The following is a 23239-nucleotide window of genomic DNA, read 5'->3' as shown; positions in this document are numbered from 1 at the left end:
TGTTGGTCCCGCCCAGCTCTCCTTTATCACCGCTGGTCAGCCCTGGGTCCGTTGGCACCTGAAGTCACCTCAGCTCACCCTCAGCAAGCCTGTATCATTGGGTCGGATGAGCTTCAGCATTTCCATCTGCCAGCTTCCTCAGGGTTGTGTACCCCAGGTCTCCAGCTCCAGCCTCCAAGACCCGTACTCCACCTCGGCCATTTGACCCAACAACTCCACCTTGGCTCCTGGCTCCCTCGTCTTCACCATGGCCCAATATCCCACAAGCTCTGCCAGTCCCTCTCATCCCTCTGACTCGCCTTGGTCAGTTGTTGTCCCTCCTCAGGGCTCCACTCTTCCGGCTGTGCCTCATCACTCTGTCCCACCGGCTTTGTTTGGCTCCTTCTTCCATCCAGCGTCACCTTTGTCTTTAGTTGCTCTGGCTCTACCGTGGTCTTCCAGATACCCGCCTCTGTCTCAGTTGCCTGAACTTTCAGCTCTGCCTTGGCCCTCCGCAACCTGAGTTTTCACCTGCCTCTCTGTCTGCCCGGCTCTAACTTGGTCTGCACTTGGGGCCTCATCGAGTTGGACCAACATCTGCCTGCTCCTGCTCTGGGCTCCTCTCTGGCTACCCCAACAATCCTCACCACCCTGCACAAAGGATGACATTGCCACCAAGCTGACCAGAGACTTCCACTATTGCACTTTCTGCCAATTACGTTTCTGCCTCTCCTTCTTCTTCAGTAATACTAAAAAGTGTTGGTGCTGAAAATGAGTGTTCAATTACTTGTACATACTGATGTAGAAGATCTTTGACCCTTTCAGAGTTTAAGTGGTACTCTGTATACTTGCTTCATGCGGTTACGTTTGACAATGGTAGAATGGCTAAGACTGTTGATTCCTTCAAAATGTACATTATCTTCAATAACTCTTTGCTGAATTTCACAGAGACGGATGGCATTGTTTTGATAACTCATATTAACAATGAGATCCTCTTGCTTTTCGGAGAACATAGCAGGTCTTTCACCCTGATGCGGTGGCCTTGCAATTATACAAAAAGAAAATAAATAAATAAAACATAGTACTGTAAAATAGTAATGGAAATCCTGGTGGCCACAGAGAAACTGTTTAAATAAGGCTGAACTCTTTGTCCTGCCTCCCTCATTGTCATTCCATGCACAATAACATGATCTATCACAGTAGCTCTAATTTCATCTGATTTGACTGTTCTTGGGCTTAGTCTTTCTTGCCTCCTCTTTCTCCACCTCGCATACGCACTCTTCCTCTATCTCTCAATTTTTACATCCATTTTTGATGGATGCAACCGTGCCATCTGTGCACTTGGAACTGGCTTTTATTTTGTACATTCTGATCCCATGTTTAGAAACAATTGTGAACAGTTTTGACTCGTTGTATATAAATGATGACAGCATGTATTGTAGTTGGGCTTAAATTCACTTTTCTTGTGTTTAGGGTTTTGCATCACAAGTTCATCACAGTTCAATTTGTGTTTTATTAAGTGAGAATGTGTTTAGAGTTTTGCAAAAAGAGTGCATGACATTTTCAAACAGTTTATAACTGCCTTGACTTGTTTAAGGTTTTGCAGAAAGAGTGATTTATTCGATAAATTGGTTTAGGGCAGGGGTGGCGAACGTCAGTCCTGGAGAGTTAAACTCCAACCCTGATTAAACCTCACCTGCCTGTAGCTTAGCAGATATCAGACTGGTTTGGCAGACTGTATCCATAGACTCATAGCTGAGGCTCACTATAATGTAGGCCTGTCTGGTGACCTGTGTGGTGGCCTGTCAGCGAGTAATTAAAAATGCATTGCGGGTTCACTGCTCATTAAGTAGACAATGTACTGAATATAATATGTCCGTGTTTCACACCAAGGATTTATTTATAGCTTTAACCAACAGTGAGTTCTGCACTTTGGAGGAAAGTCTTGTGTGTATCATCGCAAGTTGTTCTGGTCAATAATGTCTGCATTACACTCAAAACATCACTGTTTACATTTGTGTAGACAGCCACCAGCTTATGGAGATATCATAAATTGCTTCTTTAATGAATCTGCGTAGAGAGATATTAGTGTCCCTAGAGATTTTTTGCTGCTTTGCATTGTTTAGTCACTAAACCTTACACCCTGTCCTAACATGTCATTATATGACATGACTTCAGTAAAACGTAATTAGTCTGTCCACACTGAAAAAAGGAAAAAGGCAAATATAAGAAATCAGAACACATAAACACATTTACTTCCAAACATGCCACAGAAATACAAGCCAAGTTACTGACAACATCTATAGCTGCCGTAAATTTTGATTTTCTCACCTACAATTCAAGTCTATAGAGTAAATAGACAAATAAAGTCATAACCCTTTACCTGTAATGTTCAACTCTTTAAAACATTTATAGTAGCTTTAGGTGAGCTTTACTCTAAGACTAAAATAAAATCCAGATGTCTTGAACATACAGAATCTAACCTATAATAATAATGTTTGATATTTGCAGTATCTGGGATTGTTGTGTTCTCATGTATATCTGTATTCAAATAGCAAGGATGTTGTTGCATGTTTTGATTCTTGTCTTCAGTTGACTGATGCAGGATTGTATTTACACCGAAGCACAGACAAAACCCCAAACTTACTATTTGCTGCATTGCAAAGGCTGCTATTTCCTTTCAGGTAAATGTGAATTTAGTTTCCATTCTGCATTTGAATAGACAGTACAGTATATGAAAAGATGTTAGTCTGAGTCACGTTGTGTAACAAATCTAAGCTTTACATGTTAGGCTTGAAAAGCAAAGTGTCTTGCTACTGCATTATAAAGAATGATGCTCTAAAACACTTGCTGTCTGACAGTGAAGCCCTTCCTATGAACTCCTGATATGATTTGAATGGGAAAGAGCTGTAGCTGGTCTGCATGCCTTGAGCCATTCATAAAATATTTAAACAGCTTTTATGAGACTCTGATGTGATCACTCCATCAGCAGGAAACCAAATGTATCACTTTCTGTTAGGAAAAAAGTGATGGCATGGAATAGAGTTGGATTAAAAAGGATGCAAAGTATTTTTATAAAATAGGAGGAACGCGGTCATTCTGCCCACTGTCCAGTTTAATTTTCATTAGGACTTTAACACATGTTTCGCTTAAAAGTTTGTTAAAGCAATAAGCTGTAGGAGGCCATTAGTTATACTGATTATACCATGCAAGCAACATACTCAACAATGACCATAGCAGCAACAGCAACATAATAAAAGACAATAATTGTAATAAATAAAAATAAACCCTTTAACCCTTTTGGGTCTGAGGGGGTTTTGGGGCCCTGGGGAAATTTTGACATGCCTTGAATTTTGTGCAATTTTCAGTTGCTTATAAACAAATTGTGGTTGAAGTCTGTTTGTACTTTATTCAACACAAACATTTTTATATTACTGAAAGGCCAGAAAAAATATACTATATGTACCCTAGACTTTTAAGAACTGGATCTTGTAGGCTGAAGAGTTTGCTACAAACGCTTAGGTTATTATTGCCCATGTAAACACTCACTACGTCCACCTCCTCAGAGGATGACAAATGAAAAACATGGCTGCGGTTCTAGTCGGAAAATTAAGCCGTGTTGCGGGCTTGGAATCTAAAGCCGAGGTGCAGAAACTGTGGTTGAGGGTAGAAAGGGTGAGATCCACCTGCGAATTTCTCCCAGCAATGCATGTCACCCCTCTTGAAGAGTGACTATCGAGAGAGGAGTGTGTGCGAGAGCTGACCGTGCGAGCTCCTTTCCCAAACCAATGGACAAACAAAATCACGCTTGCTAAAGGCACAGAAGATGAAGCCGGCTTGGCCGGACGCCCTTTTATAGCTTCCTGAGTCCTACTGTATGTTATCACACCTATGATGTTTGACCTTTCCATTGGACTGATTACACATACCTGTATGTGGTTCAGATGCGGTCACACAGAGGCATTCCCAAAGTATCACTACAAAGAAACAAAGATTTCATGTGCAATCCTTAAGGAAAATGTTATGTTGGTTTAAAAAATTAAATATTGGGACTATTGACTACCCCCGCTGATCCTAATGATCTGAGTAATCTGTTAGGTTTATTTTCATTTAGCATATCTGTCATGTATTTGGGTCCTAAGCCATGAAGTGATTTATTAATGAGTAATAATACTTTAAAATCTGTTGTAAATGTAACAGGAAGCAGTGTAAGGGCCTGAGGACGGCTCAGATTTTTTTTGTTCTGGTCAGAATTCTGGCAGCAATGGTCTTTTTGAGGATCCCAGCAAGAAGTCCATTCCAATAATCCACCCTGCTAGTGATGAAAGCATGTTTCTCTAAGTCCTGTCTTGAGACAAAACAACTAATTCTGGCAATATTTCTGAGATGGTAGTAAGATTATTTGCTTATCGCTTTCATATGACTACTGAAATTAAGGTCAGACTCTAAGACTACACCAAGATTTCTGACTTTATTTTTTGTCCTTAGACCCCTAGAGTCAAGGTATGTGTTAACCTTGAGAGTTTAATCTTTTTTTACCAATACAATGATTTCAGTTTTGTCTTTGTTTAACTGGAGGAAGTTTTGACACACAGTTAATTTCCAAGAGTTAATTTCATCAATGCACTTACATAGAAAGTCAATGGGGCTGTAGTCATTGGGTGACAGGGCTAAGTATATCTGAGTGTCATCTGCATAGCTGTGGTAAGCAATTTGGTTATTTTTCATTATTTGACCAAGTGGGAGCATATCCAAATTAAACAGAAGCGGTGCAAGAATTGAACCCTGTGGGACTCCACATGTCATGGATGTCGACTCAGATTAATGGTTACCTATGTTCATATTTTAAAGTATGACTTATACCATTTGAGGACCATCCCAGAGAGCCCTACCCAGTTTTCCAGTCTATGTAAGAGTATGGTGTGATCTACTGTGTCAAAGGCAGCACTAAGATCTAGTAGCACCAACACTAATATTTTACCTGAATCGGAGTTTAATCGAATATAATTTATAATCTTTACGAGCACTGTCTCTGTGCTCTGATGCTGACGCAAGCCAGATTGAAAATTGTCCAAATAGCCATTTGAGTTTAAGAATTTGTTCAGCTGATTGAAAACAACCTTTTCAATGATCTTGCCTATAAAAGGAAGATTTGAGATTGGTCTGTAGTTGCGAAGTATGTTTTTGTCTAGGTTACTCTTTTTAGGAGAGTTTTAACAACTGCTGTTTTAATGACTCTGGAAAAGTGCCTGTGAGCAGAGAGGTATTTACTATTACTGTAAAGTACCTTTTGAGAAAGGATGTGGGGAACATGTCAAGGGTGGAAGTTGATGCTTTTAGGCAGGGCTATTCAATTGGCGGCCCGCGGGCCAAACCCGGCCCCCCAGGTAATTTGATCCGGCCCTTTAAAAAAGACATCTCTAGAATAAATTTAGTAAAAGTTTGACAACGGGCCCTACAGTTCCAAGATGATGCACGTGCGTCTGTTTCATACAGCATGAGCTGCAGAGCGCGAGTCACGTGACTGGTGCGAGCAGCTGTGTCACGTGTTTATATTCGCGCTTTGGTCCGCAGGTTCAACGCGATCGTCTCCCCCGCTCGCGCCCGCGTCTCAAGATTCAATAGCTGACAGTGGTGAGTTAAGAGACCGGTCTCTATGGCTGTTTTAACTTTATTTCTTGTATTTCCAACTTAAAAACACTGCCTTTTCCGACAATTGTTGTCTGATATGTCAGCTCAATGACTTGCTTATCCACAATGACATTCACGTTAGATGTCTTAATAAAGGAAACTCGTTGAAACGATTTTGTGAACTAGACAAAAATATTCTGTCTTATTAGAAGCTAGCCTAATTATTAAGATGGCTGTTGTAGTTTAAATAGGGCTACTATAATAATTAGCTTTGCAAAAACAGCATAAAACAATTATGTTCCATATTATAAACTGTTTTGTTATGTGTACTTAAGTGAGTAAATAAGTTAAATTCTCAATGAGTGTGATATGGATCTTATTTACCTATTTAAATGTAGAATAAAGCTTACTTGGGCATCTTACAATGCACTTATGTTGTTATACAATTTTAAAAATATTTAATACATTTAAAATATTTATTAATAACATATGAACATGTCTGGATGTAGAAAATCCTACTTAGACATCTAACAATGCACTAATGTTGTTGAATGCAGTCTCAAAATACATGTTTGTAGAAAAAGCCTATTGTACAATGCACTGATTTTGTTTTTATGTAGTTTTAAAATATAACATTAGTATGTTTAAATGTAGGAAAATGTATATCTCCGTTACATCACTGTTATTGCTCCGGCCCCTCATTTGTGATGCTTTTCATGAACTGGCCCCCACGACAAACTAATTGAATAGCCCTGCTTTAAGGTGTTGTACTGTTTTTTCCCAGGGGTTTTATATCAATTATGTCAAATTCTTAGAGAATGACTGGTTCCTGAAGTTGTTGTAAGGATATCTGACTGACCACAGTACAATAAGAGGCTGTACTGATCGCCATTATGATATTACTGATCTTCTCAGAAAAAATGTTGCAAATTCATTGCATTTGTTGTCAGAGAGCATTTCACTGGGAAAATAGTTAATCTCTCTACAGTACACTGTAAAAAAATTCTGTTAATTATGCAGCTGGTTGCCAGTAACTTACTGTAGAAGATAAAGACTGAAAATGTTTCATGTTCATTTAACGTTGAACAAACTGTTGCCAGTAAATAACATACATGTAAAATCTACATTTTAGTTACTGCCAACCAGCTGCCAGTAATACTACAATTTCTACATAATTTATTTACAGTGTAGCAAAAAGTGTGTGAGTGTTGTTTGCAGAGGTGGGCAGATGTCAGGAATTTGACGGAGATAAACCCAAATGCAGACGTAGATGAAACAATGAAACTTTTATTAACAATCTCAGGAAAACAAAAACCCACGATGGGGCAAACAATAAACTGGAGACAGGTAAACACAAGACTTAATAAAAACTAAACTAGACTAGACTATAAATGACATACAAGAAACTAGACTTTGACTATACTAAATCTTCACACAGGAACTCACAGTAACAGGACAAAACGAACCAGTGAAGAAACACCAAACACAAGAACTATAAATAGGGAGAACTAATGAGGGGAACAGGTGAAAGTAATAACAAGCAAGGGACCGGGTAAAAAGTGACGTTACATGGGAAATACGTGGTCTAATATAACTAATACTGAGGACACGCATTTCCCACACAAAACATTGTACTGTCAGAACCCTGCCAACAAGACTAGATATAATACAAAACCAGATTCGGGCAGGATCCTGACAGGTAGAGCACCCAATATCTGTACTCAAGTAAAAGTACAAGTACTTATACAAAAAACTTACTCAAGTAAAAGTAAAAGCATCAATCTAATTATTCACTTGAGTAAGAGTAAAAAAGTATCAAATGAAAAAACTACTCAAGTAGTTAGTTACTTGTTACTTCCGATCTGATAGAGAAATAGCGCAAAAGCACTGAATTACTTGGAGTACTTGGAGGGTTTTCACAAACCTCTCCTTAAAAGTCTCATTGTTCTGCTTATATACAAAGTAAAGCAGCCTATCTCAGTCCTGCAATGGGTACATTAACATCACATAACTGTTTGTATGGTTTAACTTACACTAGGTTTTGTCATCGCTTGCACAAGAGTGCATATGGCAAAAAAACTCGGACAGTGTGTGAAATGACCGTTAATAGTGTTCAAATAGACAAACCCTGACACCACTTCAGGTTGGATCTTGAATTCCTGTACGCTAAGATGTCAGCTCGTTTATTGAACAAAGCATGCATCGCATTATGAAACCATTCTTTTTGACCTCTTGGAGTGAAAACATAGACCGAACTTGAAGCCATGCATAATCTGCCTCCGATATCTCGCACAACGGACAAGCGCCCCATCTGCTTCTCCTATCATCTACGCGTGGTCACACGCGCTAAAGTAAAGTACAGTAAAAGTACAGTTTTTTCACTAGAAATGTACTTGAGTAAGAGCATTGGTCACCAATTCGGGTCCTGGAGGGCCAGTGTCTCTGCAAAGTTTAGCTCCAACCTTAATTAAACACACCTGAAGCACCTTAATTAGCTGCTTCAGGTGTGTTTGATTAGTGTTGGAGCTAAACTCTGCAGGATTGGTGACCACTGAGTAAGAGTAAAAGTAAAAGTACCCATTCTTAAATTTACTCTAAAAGTACTAGTTACCCAAAAAAATGTACTCAAATAAATGTAACAAAGTAAATGTAATTCGTTACGGAAGAAGGTCTGTCAAGCTGTGTCTAGTTCTACATTGAAAGCACGAAGACTGTCCTTATAGATGATATAAAGTCCTTCAAGTTTTGTTCTTTTCATGCTCTGTATTGCTGTTGTTTCTCCATGGTGATTTACGTCTGCCTGACCTTTACTGGAGCTATAACATCAATAGCATCTTTAACTTTTAAGTTGAAATTTTCAAGGAAAACATCAAGAGAGTCTGGTGATATGTTTGGCAACATTGTTTTTGCATTCATAAATTAATCACTGGTTGTTTCGTTTTTTCACTTTTTTTTTTGACGGACAGATCTAGCATCAGTGGCAGGACAGATCAGTAAAGCAAAGTAAACACAGAAATGGTCAGATAATACTTCATCCTTAATAACAGTGGATGAAATGTTTAGACCCTTGCTAATGAGCAGATCAAGAGTGTTTCCCCAATTGTGTGTAGGACCTTGCACGTGCTGGATCAAATCAAAAGTAGCTGGGACCCAACACATATCAGTTACCAGTGCTGTCTGCAGATGAGGGCTGGTGTGATCCCTGACGTTGAGGCAGAGGCCGGAGTGCTCTCTCAGATGGAGGGGAAGGCTTTGGTGGTTGAGGAGCCCGCCATTTCTTGACCAAACTAGAATGGTTTCATTAAATCTTGCATTGCGATTGATAATGTTCAATGTTGATTGCATATTATACATGTAGCTACTGGAATAATATACCATACAAGTTTATCGTTAGACGCCGAGAAAGCCTTTGATAGGCTTGGAAGGCAGTAGAAATGATATGGTTAAGGTAATAATTACATCAGTTTGTTTAAAGGTTTATACAGTATGCCAATACTTCTGCCATGGTTATGACATGAGGCATGACGTCACCCAGAATAATGTCCTTAACTTTACAGCGTTACAAAGACGCCAGAGGACTTGTACTACCGGACTTTAAGGTTTACCATTTAACATCACATGGGTTAGCAGGGGTGTGGTTTCTTCATTGAACCAGATGTTTTTGGAGGCCAATTATAACTGCCAATTGAGGACATTTGGTACAGAGATGTCAAGGAGGGTTGGCAATGATATATGTTGGGACACAATGTGTTCTGATCATAAACATGAATCCAAAAATCCCAATCATCAGTTGATTCATTGTAAAATTATTATTGTGATGTGTTTTACTCCTAGAAATCATAACCTACATGTAACTTCTGTTCTAGTGCGGCACTTGGTACATATATGAACATATTTTAGGACTGTTGTGAAGTTTTGGGAACAGATTGTCATGACTCTGCAGGACATATTGGTGCTTGAAATACCATGTTGCCCAAGACTTTAGCTTTTAAGTGATGACTCATTCTCTTTAACTCAGAAAAGTTGTTTTTCTGTGATCTTACTGCTGCTAAGTAAATGCTCACCCTGCACTAGAAGCCTCCACATTCTTTAGATTGGACTCTGGATGCTTTCTTTCTTGGACATTGGAAGTATTGAGCTCTCAGTGCAAGATTAGATGGTGCTTCTCCGAAGACTCCCAGCTTGGCTAGATGCTATTTAAATAATGACAGATTTTTGTTTTATGTTATATTTTTTATCTTATGTTTTGTATCTGTCTTTCATTTTGCACCGCTTTAGACCTGTTTAGACTGTGTTTTAACATACTATTGGGTTGGGATATATGTTTGCCTGGGAATAGGTTCAGGGAGAAAAGTGTTTAGAGTGATGTTTATATTTTCACATTTTCCCTGTACATCGACCCTCTGTAACAATAAAACTTTGTTTTTTTTTCTATGTTTTGTCACACAGGGTGATGAGGTGTTGACTGTCATTAAAATGAAAGCCCAGTGGCCGGCCTGGCAACCTCTTAATGTGTAAGTAACTGTTTAGTAGCTTTTAGTGCGTTTAGTGTGTATGTGTGTAACATAAGTCTAACAGTTTAATATGCAATTAAACCATTGCTAAAGTACTCCAATGAAATGTGTACAGTATTGATTGTTTGAGTGACCCAATTTATTAACGTCTGGCTTAACCAAAGAGAGTGATGGGAATTATTTTTCTTATTGAAAGCATGAAAGCAATAATTTGTAACATTTGTAATTGTATTTAGCGGAGGTGGGGACAAGTCACACATGTTCAAGTCCAAGTAAGTCCAAGTCTTAACAATCAAGTCTCGAGTCAAGTCTAAAGTCACAGTGCAGACAAATCAAGCAAGTCAAAGCAAGTTAGTTGTTCACCCCAAGCAATTCAAATCGAGTCCTGATAAGCATCACGTCACAGTAACAAAATAGTGCTATGCTAATTAGAAAAGTAAAACGTTTTTTTTTTCCACAAATTCGCTCCAATTAAATCATATGCTGAATTACTGGAATACATGAGTTGATTTTTATCATTGTTTTATGCTTCATTACATCCATGTTTAAAATTAAAATGTTATTCAGTTTCTTTAAAATGGTTTAGTTATTTTACTTTACATTATAACTGTATTGCATTATATCTAAAGGCTGCAGGTAGCCTTCAGAAGTCATACTATCTTTTTTGCAAAATTTTAATTTCCCTGCATGCAAGCGCCTCGGGCAGGCAGGTTTCGGTAGCCTGAAATTATTTTAATTAGCCCTGATAAAAAAAATACAAATCTGGATAGGAATCAAACCATTGGGTTTCAACTGATTTAAAACTTCTATTAACATGAATCTGTTTCAGATTCTGAATCTTAGATATTAATTCAGGATGTATTTTTGAATATAAGTGGGGGTTCATTTGAATAATTAAATGAATAATAAAACTGACTTCCCTGTTAAAAAAAAACCTAAATTATACTTTTAAAGCTACAAAAGTGATTTTTCTCTTTTGTTGTTTGATTACCATATTGAAAGACAGCAGCAGGTGTCAAGTAAATACCAAGCACACAAATCCTGGTTACATACTGCATCTATATTTTCTCAACTCTTTCAATCTAAAAATGGCCGGGGTATTGTTAACCCATGCTGGGTAAATAGCGGACAGAACATACCGTTTGGTAACTAACTGCTGGGTTATTATAAACCATGGTTGCATAACAACATCCCAACATTGGGTTATTTTTAACCCAGCATGTGTTCTGTCCAACATTTATCCAGCATGGTAAAAAATAACCCAGCAATTTGTGTTTGAGTGTTGTTCACTTCAGATACAGTATATGATCAACTGTTGTTATGAGAAGACTTAACAAGACTGTGATATTTTGAGATCATTTTGCTTTTGTGTGGGTCCGGTCAAGTGCAATAATGCAATTTGCTGTGCAAGCTCTCTGAAATGTGTGTGAGTATGTGCGTGTCTGATGTGACAAAGATTATTTATTTATTTATTTGATTAGTTAAAGTGTGTGGATTAATTCACAAATAATTTCCTTTGGGAGAATTTCTCACATTATGAGCACTGAACTTAAAAATGTGTGCAATACCTAGTCCTTGCCTGAATTTCAGGACCTGCAAGTGAAGAATGAAAAAGCACCTGTCAAATTATACAAATTTAAAACAATTCACAAATAATAACCTATTGGCGTTCACCACAAACAGTGTACAAAGGTCAACACAAAACAGATTTATTGAAAACTGAAATCCGTAACTTTTTTCAGTTAAAAATGAACAAAAATCAGTTACTGAAAAATTCTGCTCCAATTCACAATGGTAAGCTTATAATAATGATTTATTTATTCACTTTAATGTTTTCCACAGGCTTAGCGACCAGGTGAATGGGTGAAAATTGATAACTGATATGGGTTTAGATCGGTTGTTTTCGGATGCGGATATACTAGGATGTACTTCTGTCATGTGGATGTATAATGACAGATTTGCTCTGATGCGGTGGTCACAGACATCAGACTCATCTGCACAGAGTAGCAGGACAAAGCACAACACACACACACACACACACATAACTGCAATTTTATATTTCAGTTAGAGATGGCGATAGAGGGGCCAGAGTTACAAACTGCAGCTTTACAGCAAAACTTGCGTATATCAATTTCTCCCCAGTTCGTTTTTTATGACCTTCCCTCGCTAACTTCCCTCAGTCTCGTCCACTCGGATGTACGTCATTGCTTACATTGTATGAGTGCCCACTACTGCTGGAACACTTGAAGTGGGTTCGAATGGATCGCCCTAAGTCTTTGATCACATGGAAAGTGGAGACCGCCCCCTCCATCATTTGAACTGTGCGAAGCGCGAGCTGCTAAAGTGACGTCACAATCATGTTGCATTGTGGTATATGGAGTTGCCTGAAGTGACCTTTGCCAGGCTAGGACCTTTACTATTTAAGATTAAAATTAATGTAAGTTAAACTTACATAAAGAAATATTTACACAAATGTTTTATGTATAGCCAAATTGGAAATGGTTTACACATCATGGATAATATGTGTGAAATTAACATTAAAGGTGCCATAGAATGTAAATGTGTATTTATCTAGGCATACATGAATAATACTAGTTCTGTACATGCTAATAACATATTGTGTACCTTAAACACTATTGTTTCCTCCTTCTTATGTAAACCATTGAAACAGCTGGCCAATGCCATAACACTGACTGTGACGTCATGGTGTATGCCTTATCATTAAATTACGCATTAATTAATTACAATGTTGTTACAATGATAAAACAAAGTTGTGACTGTTGAAGTTATGAGTTAACGTGCAAAGTACAGATTATAAAAGCCATAACAAGAATGACATATCTGTGGTCTGGCTAGTTTAGCTCAGGGTTAAGCATTAGACCTAATCTGATTTCCCTTTATGACTACAGGCCTCTTCATATCTCTTAATTTATTGCTTAATTACATTTTACGCTCTACATTCACATTTTCTGTTTCTTCATCTGTTGTATGATAGTTTGGTTTTAAAAAACAGATGTGTGCTTGGTCTATATTGATTTAAATGAATGTACATTTTTGTTAGTGGGAGCTGTTTGACATTTATGTTGGTCGATATTTGCATGCTTACAAACATTACACTTTACTACGATGAAATGTTTTTGGAAAGATTGCTCAAAAGCAATTTTCATCAGATGTTATTGATGCCTGGCATATCTTTAGTGTGTGTGTTTTCTTTGTGTGTGTGTGTCTGTTTGCCTGTACAAGAATATCGCTGAGTGATGTGTTAGCCAGAGGTGTTTATTCCATCAAGGTTAATGGCAACCTTGCAGCACCTACATATCAAGACATCATGTTGACCTATTAAATCTGTCTGTCGTCGAAATCCCAGAGTATTTGTGTGTAATGGGAAACAAGGATGCATGTGTACTGTAAATGATTTAGATGTGGTTGGCACGACTCTCCTCTCTCATCACAATAAAGAAATTATATTGTTAAATATTAGATAGGGCCAGATTTACCAAACGGGGCAAATTAGCGAGAGAGTGCAATTCCAAAAATACGCAGATGGGAGTGGTAATACCTGCGGGTTATTTACTAAAAAGTCACAAATTAGATAACACAGGCACAACAGCTGATTTCCATAATGACCAACGCAATCTACTAAGAGCAGCACAAATTAGTTCAGGGTCGCAAATAAGCAGAGCTGATGAGGTGCAGGTGATCTACTTACACCTGATGCGCTTGAGTTCAGCACCATGGACATCACAGCTAATAAAGCCATAGTACACAGTATATGTCTGACAGTATATTAAAAGTTTAAACAACGACATCATTCATCATTAATCCAAGCAATAAAAACGACGATAGAAACTGACATTTTACACTTATTTTAGCATTTATGTAAGCTAACCGGGTCATAGCAAAACCATAAGTGAGCATGCGTTAGCCGCTTGCTAACGTGACTCTCTGACAGTATATTTAGAGTTTAAACAATGACATCATTCATCATTAATCCAAGCAATAAAAACGACAATAGAAACTAACATTTAAAGTCATTTAAACATTTATGTAAGCTAACCCTGCTGAAAAAAACAACATACCAGCCAGACCAGCATATGTTGTGTTTTGGTGCTGGTTTGCTAGTGAACACCAGCTAAACCAGCATCAGCACCAGCATTAGCACTAGCTTAACCAGCACCAAACCAGCATTAGTACCAGCATCCCATGCTGGTCATACCAGCAAAACCAGCATATGTTGTGTTTTGGTGCTGGTATGCTGGTGACCACCAGCTAAACCAGCACAGACCAGCATAATTCCCATGCTGGTCCATGCTGGTTTGATGCTGTTTTTTTCAGCAGGGAACCGGGTCATAGCAAAACTGTAAGTGAGCATGTGTTAGCAGCTTGGTAACGTGACTCTCTGACAGTATATTAAAGGTAGGGTAACACATTTTGAAAAATGCTAATGGTAGCCGCCTAGAAATGAAATCACGATCCCACCCTCAAGTCAAATCGCCATCCAAAGTCACGCCTCTTTCAAAACACATGAACACGCACAGATCAGACGGTCACATCTCATGTCTCATTCAGCAGTGAGAAAACTTTGCAGTACAAAGTGAATAACACTTCCAAAATACCCAACATAAACAACTGGTTTACATCAGAATTAGTTTAAGCACACGTTCGGTTGTGTAGACGTAGTAACTATATTGTTACGCTAATCTGTAAACGAACACAAATTTCATAATCAACACAATGTTTCATCAAAGTAGAATCTGAATCCATCGCAGTACAAACATATCACATACCTACCTTACCAAAATAAACAGTGTAATGACCCTTTCAGACCCTTTGCCTCCTGCATGTGTTTGCATCTCGTGGTAAAGCAGTAAAGTTACAGATGTTCATTTGGGTTTTTGCTCTTTGCTGATCCAGGCAGTTTTTGCTGTTGTTGTTATAAAAGATGCCTTTAGTTTTGTGCCTCCTGTGTAGGTTGTCAATGCAGCAGAAAAGTTTGCTGTTCTCGCTGTTTACAGACAGGAGGTGAGCGCACATGAACGCGCCGATGCCGTATGGTGTCTGCGTGAACTCGCTGTGCGGTGGGCATTCAAATTACGCTTACGGATGAGGGACAAAAAAGGAAATGTCAGTTCGGACCGAAATCTATGATTGGTTGAACATTTTTTGGTCCTACGCCTTTCACAGATGACATAAATTTCTACAAATACATTTAAACAACTTAACACAGTGATTGCTATCAGGATGTGAGGAGACTTTTAACCAGCAAAAATGTTTCGGGATCAAATCTGTTTCCCTACCTTTAAGAGTTTAAAAAACAACATCAATTCAATACACAACATGTATCATTAGTCCAGGTTATAAAAATGACGACAGACATTAACATTTTTACACTCATTTAAGCAAGTATGTAGCTATAATCACACTTACAGGTTGTGGTTAGGAGACGCATGTTGTTCCAAATAAAGTGGGTACTGAACCATCTTTCATTGCCAAACGTGTAGTAAATCCCTTCGTGAAAAAGTAATTTTCACAGCCAACCGTTTAGTATATCCTTTCTTGAAAAAAGTCATTTTAACAACAGATTCTTCATAAATCTTCATCCTTTGGTAGTGAAAACACAGCGTGATGTGATGTTTACACACTAACTAGCTGTGGGCAGGTCATAGTTTTCGTTTCTCCCGCCTACAAGGCTGTAGGCGGAGATTAGTATGCAAAGTGTTGGTATTACGTGGATAAAGTGAGGCAGGAGATTCAATCCATATGACGACTCGTTTCAGCGATTCAGAGTCGACTCCCTACTTTAAAAGCCAATGACTTTATTAAAGGTCACATTCTTCCTGATACCATTTTTTAAACCCTAGTTAGTGTGTAATGTTGCTATAATAGCATAAATAATTCCTGTAAAATGATAAAGATCAAAGTTCACTCCCAGGCGATATATTTTCTTCAATAGAATTCCTCTTTAAAAGCCTACAATGAACGGCCGGTTTGGACTACAGCCCTCTATTTCCTGCTTTAATGATGTCAGTAAAACAGTTCGTTGACTAAACTCCGCCCACAGAAATACGTCAGTCACCAGCTTTGGCTCAAACGGCTCTGCTAAGCTAAGCTGCTATCGAATCACAGCACACTAAACAAACTACACAATCAGAACTCGATACGTATTTCTGAAGGAGGGACTTCACATAACAAGGAAGACATCAGCCTGTTTTGAGGACAGTGAAAACAGCGCTATACAGATAAGTAAATTGTGTGAAAAATACCGCGTTTTTTTACACAAGAAACGTGAACACATGTTATATTGCCCACAATAAACACAATCAAAGCTTCAAAATCACAGACAGAACGGAAGCTTTAATCGTGCACTTTTTGGTTCAACTACTTTGCACATTGTTTACATTGATGGACAGCTACATGGCACTCTGCAAAACAGGTCAGTTTCGATTTTGGATCTGTGTGGCTCTTTAAAACAATCCTCTGCATTGTATCGCACGTTCTCTGCTCTCTCTAATCTCCTTTTTCAGCAATAATTGCAGCCACTTCAAGCACAAAATTACGTTAAGACATGCTTTTTTCGGCGTTAAATAATAATGCAAATACCAGTAATAGCACATGCGCAAACCTTAGTTAATCGCATTGTGTGAATCACTTAAATAATCTCCTCCCATAAATTTTGCATCTGAAAGGGTAACTCCTAGAAATGCATATGCAATAAGTTCAGTCGCAAAAATAACTAGAACGCACCTTTTCAGTGCTAATGATCCACTGCGCGTCTTTAGTAAATCCCAACGGTCATCATTTAATGCCAAAATGAGGGTTTGCGCTGGCACAAGCTGTTAGTAAATCTGACCCCTATAATGTAGTTAGTTATCTACTTTAGCTACATACTGTCTTTCTTATCCCTTTTAAATACAAACAAATTGAGAAAATTGTTATATACATATACATAGTTAGCATATAGTGCAAAGCGTGAGAAGCAAACATCTCCATTTGCACTCCATTGTCTATGAGAAATATCAATATCTTCCGAAGATTACTTTTTACAGTGGTGAATGCAGAGACACGTTTTCTCTTTATAAAGTGTTGTGTCTTCATCTGTGGATACAAGACGATAGCAGCAGGTGTCGACAGTTCTCTACCTTATCTTTGTTTAATATTTAAGTGATCTGAATTGGTAAACGTGCCGAGAATCCACAGAGCCACAGTGAATTTCACATGTATTATGTTGTTTTCACCTCGTCGGGTACATTTGGCCGCATTAGGGCTTGAAAGTGGACAGGAAATTGCTTCTGACTGAACTCAGAGTGTCATGAAATTCTCTGAATGAGGCCAGAAGTGCTTGTGACCGGAGCAATAAATGTCTTTCCTCCAACTGCAGAATAAAACAGATGCCATCAATTTACTCTATAACGGTGGTTTATGTCTGAGGACTCTGAAGTAGATACTACATTTCTTCCTCAACTCATCTTCTCTGCAGGTCTGTTTCTCAGTTGCGCTATATTTTGAATAGCGTCATATGTTATACTCTGGAAGTTTCCAGAAGTCTTGAAAGGCTCGAGTTGAGTTGATTAGCAGTGTGCTGACAGGCAGACAGTGAAATAATGGGTTGTCAATGCAAGCAAAGTCTCTAATTAGCAACACGATTTGTTGTAATGTGTGCGCGCGTGTGTGTGTGTGTGTTGTGTCTTTTAAAGATTGGCTTTCATTTTCCCTTAAGGAAAAAATTTGTATATGACTTTGAAACAGACTTTTTTTTCTTGTTAGGTAATAATGACTGACACAAATGCATGCTGACATACACTCTGCAGTACTGGCATAATATGTATATGTGCATATCTGTGCATGTCAAATACAATTAAAAAATGTCAGGTGAGCAGTGCCATTTTTTATCTGTATTTCTTATTTGAAAGGCATGGAATAATTTTATTAGTTACATGATTCATAATACATTATGTGTACAGTATGCACACATTCACACCCTTTAACCCTATAACGCTGCCAACATGAACGCCTGCCTGGTGGTCCAGCCTACTGCAGAAGATTACTATGCCTCCTCTCTTCTAGCAGAGCATTTTGGAGGGGTAACTTTATCTCTGACAGCCACATTGGGCCAGCTGAAAAAATATATTACTGTCAGTCATAGGTGGGTTACAGAGAAATGAAATTATAGTATGAAAATCTGCATATGTCGGTGATATTGACATTTAGTGTTTTCGTCATGTTTTGTGTATTCATTTTTGGTGAAACTTGAATTCATGCATCTTTTGAATATTCAGGTTAGGGTTTTAGAACAATACAGCAGACTCAATTCTAAAGAAAATAAACCGCATTCTCTCAATGATGTTACAAACTCAGAAACAATATTGCCAACATGCACAGTGTGTTACGTTCTAGTTCATCACCACATTTTATTTAACAAACTAATGTGACAATAACAAAGGACTCATAATGATGCGTCACGACCCTACAGCAATTATAGTTTAACTATGGTATTTTAAAAACCATAGGAACAATGAATTTGCCATAGCCCCACTGCAGTTAAACCATAATTTTTGTAATAAAACTACAGTAATACAAAAGCTAAACAAAAAATGGCTTTATCATAGTAAAAGTACAGATCTTATCTGTATATAGAAGTGTGCAAGTGTACTGCTAATAAAATCACTGCATTAAGTAATTGTTAATACAAATTTAGTTAAAGGGAACATTTCACAAGACTTTTTTAAGATGCAAAAAAAATCTTTGGTGTCTCCAGAGTACATATGTGATGTTTTAGCTTAAACATCACATGGATAGCATGTAAAAATTGCCACTTTGTAAAAAAATGTCATGTTTTTGGGTGTGTCCTTTTACATACAAATGAGCTGATGAAATGCAAACACTAATCACCATGATGGTGGTTTGTTCAAATTAAAACTCAATTGCGCTGTCAATTATTCTCTCTCTCTCTCTCTCTCTCTCTCTCTCTCTCTCTCTCTACCTATCTCTATCTCTCTGCACTAAATGGCAGTGTCGTAGCTGGATAGTGCAGATTAACTCTTTCCCTGCCATTGACAAGTTATTTCGTCAATTAAGAGAAAACATTTGCATGTTCCTGATGAATTTTTATGTTAATCTTTAATACCGCGATTATCCACTAGATTACCCAATTTATAAAAAACTGAAGCAAAAATGAACTAATTTTTAATGTTTTTAATAAAATACCCATATTTAAGTGTTTTTAGGCAGAGAAAAAATGTAGATAGGACAAAAAAAATTCCCTGTTTGTTTGTTTGTTTATTGTTTGTTTAAAAGCAGAGGGTCTGTTCTTTTATTTTGATATATTTGTATGTTTATATATTTTTAAAAGAACATTTTCCTGGAAGGCATTTTGTGAAAATCACAAAAAATGCTGGCGGGAAACGTTAAAAAAAAGCCTGGCCGGGAATGAGTAAATGAACGGTTTTATTAAGATCAGGGCTTAAAAACGAAAAAAATTAGCAATCGTTTCACTCCGAGCAGAATCGATATTTTAACGTTTCCGTTTTTGCGTTCCTCATTGAACATTTACGTTCCGAAAACGGTTTACTTAGAAAAAATACCGGTTAATAACGTTATTTTAATTCAGGCTATACTTTAACAAATGCATGCATACAGACTAATTTTCACACAAAAATAATAACATAACACATGATATAACTAAACTTCAACATTTCATTAATTGTTAAAACCACAAAAGAAATACCTGCATTAATTTTAAGTATAAACAGCTGAAAAAAACAACCCGTTTTATGCCGGTCTTTTACTGGTTGAAACCGCAGCATACTCTGCTGGATGTTTACGTTAAATGTGCCTCTGTAAGTTACTTCAGTGAATCCCGGCTACTGTACTTCTCCCCCACATCCTTTAATATTGCAGACAGACTTGTTAAGACAGCTTGTCGTAAGAAAAATAATAACGAAAAGGCATTTCTTGGTGGCGACCCATCTAAAAAGTAATTGACAGTGGTATAAGTCCCCTGGCTTTTTGAGTTACAGTTTAACTTAAACATACCTCTGAACATTTGATGGGTAGCTTTGTGGTTATTTAAGACAAATGCTATCGGGCCGGAGACTCGATGACTGCGGCGCGGGCATTTCACTCACGCTATGTGTCAAAGTCACTCACGCTTGATGCGTCAAAGTCACATGTTCAATTCATGATTGGTCACTGATAAAGTACAATATTAAAGAAAACGATAAAATAACGTTATTAACCGGTTAATGGTAATTTTAAATAAACGTTTCTGTTCAGAACAATTAAAATTGATTTTGTTTTCGTTTTCGTTTTTGTTCCTGTTAAAATTTCGTTCGTTTCCGGTTTTCGTTTTCGTTCCTTGAACCGGTTCAGAGCCCTGATTAAGATCCCCTTTTGACATCACAAATTTCAATGAGCTATTTATTACATGCTTGCAGAGAATGGTTTACCAAAATTAAATTAGTGGGTTGTTCTTTTTCATTTTTTAGATTGATAGAAGCACTGGAGACCCAATTATAGCACTTAAACATGGAAAAGTCAGATATTCATGAAATGTCCCCTTTAACTAAATGCCATTTTAATACTAGTGAACTAAAAGAAAAGAAACACTTACACATAAAGCAGATGTTTTCTGATTCAGCTCCACCACTGTCTGCGACTCAAGCTGGTGACCCAACACACACGTGGGGAGTTGTATACGCCCCCAATCCCTTGACTCCACCTAGACGCCAAAACAGTGCCACAAAGTGAACCGCTAAAAAAAGTGAAGCACAAATGGAAAACAGCGTTGCAAACACACAGTAGATTGAAACGCAGAATTGTAGCACAGTTGCAAATTAATTAATTGGTTTGCAAAATCATAGGTTGTATTGCAGAGATAAAAAAGGATCAAAATCATGAATATTCTTTTAAAGCAGTCATAGATTTTTGTATTCATTTTTAATAATTATTGGTATTATTTGCTCTTCATTATTTATATTTGTGAAATATTATTTTCCTCTGCAATACTGTATTTTTTGTCTCAATGCTTTATTTTTCTTTTGTGATTCTTTAGTTTTTTTGCTTGCAATATTTCATTTTTCTTTTGCAAAACTTTGCTTTACAATATTTATTTTTTTACAAATAAATATGGCGCTCTATTGACTCCATACATCTCTGATTGGAATATTAAATTGCATTTATTTGTGGAGTAATGTTCTGTGTGTGCGCTGTGCTTCGGCCCGCTACTCTGCACAGATGAATCTGATGTCTGTGATCATCGCATCAGAGCAAATCTGTCATTATACATCCACATGGCAGAAGTACATCCTAGTACATCCAAAAACAACTGATCTTAACCCATTTAAGTTATTTATTTTCCCCCATCCACCCGACGGATGTGCACCAAGCCACTGGGAACAGCTACAGACGATAGTCTTCATTTAATTTGGAATAATGCAAAAAAAATGACTATATTTTCCCTGTTCCTGTTTTCATCCCTGCTGTAGCTACTCTTTTTATTCAAGCTTTAAATAATCAAAAAGTTTTATTTCAAAACTGTGAAGGGGTATGTCACCTACAGACCCAGAACAGAATTAACAGTCTACAGCCAAATGGTGGTATCCTCACTAAATATTGTGTATTATCAGAATAGAAAAGCCTTTCTCATTAAAATAATGATTATGTGTGTTTAATTATGTATAATTGATGTTTCTGCATAATGTTTAATTAAACAATTCCAGACCTATGCCACAATCAACAAACTGGATTATGTTTATGGCTTTTTGCCTTGCCTTGTTCTCTGACAGCTTATGTGTTGTCAATTTGCGCCTGGACTCTGACCATAATCCCTGTTTCATGTTTGGATCAGTTTTACTAAAGCACTTAATATTGTAATATTGTGTGGTGGAGATAGCACGGGCTCATCCTGATGATGTCTTAGTTTTCTGTGCTGGGGACTAAAATTTTTATCATGTTAGACCTCTGTTACATCTGCCATATATCCAAAGTCATGAATCCATCTTAGACTGCAATTTAAAGGCATAATTTATGAAGTAAAGTGATATAAAACTCGACCTTGTGCTCTTACTGGAAAATAATTGAACAACTAAAGCCCAATTTATAGTAGGTTATCCGTAGCCTCTGCGTAGCCTGATGTGCACCTTGCAAAATTTTTAACAGTACATCAGTTCTACGCGGACCGCAAGCGCTGTGATTGGTCCACCAGAACCCCTCCCATCAGGTAAAAAACTGCAACAAAAGTCGTTGTTTATTTACTTCCATCATTGCTGGTCTTCTCAAATCATACACAACAAGTTGCTGTTTCTTCTTCATTTGTGGGATAACTTGCCAAGCTTCTTCTTCTTTGACGGTCACGCTGCTACTGTGGTTACACGCGTGGATACTGCCTACCAGTGGTCTGCGCGTGTGTTTGCACGTCAACGCGGACGATGGCGCAAAAGTATAAATAAAACCGACCCGGAACCTACGCCGTTGTGGCTACACCGTAGGACCTATGCACAACTATAATGGTCCCTTAAGAACATCGAGAGAGAGAGAAAGAAAGAAAGAAAGAGAGAGGGAGAGAACAGAGAGAAAGAGAGAGGGAGAGAGCAGACAGAGAGAGAGAGAGAGAGAGAGAGAGAGTTCGGATAAGATGTATTATGATTACGGAATATCCAAATAGTGGAAAATAAATGAATGCCACATTCAGGACTAAGCGCAGAACTTAAAATTAATCTATGACATCCTTAAAATCCCCCCACCTTCATTTTTTTTGTAAAATAACACCCTCTTTGTTAAATGTTACACCTTTCTTTGCAAGTCTGCTGTTTTTGGGGCTGTGTTCTCACCTTAACCTTCAGGTGATGACAATAATATAATGTACTTTGCTTAAAGAATATGAAGTCTTTATAGGACTTTCTTAATCCTCTTTGTCCCGTGTGAGACACAAGGCTGACAAGACATCAATGACAATGACATAGGACAAGGTGTTAAGTCAGCCTTAAAAAATAGTTTTTAGGAATTTAGGCATATATTTGTATTAAAATGTTTTGTATTTGTAGCTATTTGAAAATATAGATATGACATAAAGATATAAAATAGTATCCACACATGCCTGTAGATCAGGGGTATGCAAC

General features: G+C 37.7%; 1 protein-coding gene across 2 annotated transcripts in view; it reads left to right on the top strand.

Annotated features, from left to right (window-relative positions):
• spon1a (spondin 1a) overlaps positions 1-23239 on the top strand; it is a 157222-nt gene that overhangs the window by 108012 nt on the left and 25971 nt on the right. The window contains exons 7-8 of one of the 2 annotated variants that reach the window (XM_055174182.2): positions 10060-10124; positions 10361-10396. In XM_055174182.2, the coding sequence (XP_055030157.2) occupies positions 10060-10124; positions 10361-10396 (101 nt within the window). The remainder of the gene's footprint in view (positions 1-10059; positions 10125-10360; positions 10397-23239) is intronic. The other variant, XM_055174183.2, reaches the window with a different exon arrangement.

Source organism: Misgurnus anguillicaudatus, chromosome 15 (genome assembly GCF_027580225.2).
Source record: "Misgurnus anguillicaudatus chromosome 15, ASM2758022v2, whole genome shotgun sequence".
Lineage (NCBI taxonomy): Eukaryota > Metazoa > Chordata > Actinopteri > Cypriniformes > Cobitidae > Misgurnus > Misgurnus anguillicaudatus.
The sequence above is the reverse complement of the archived record's forward strand: the minus strand, read 5'-3'. Positions and strand labels throughout refer to the sequence as shown.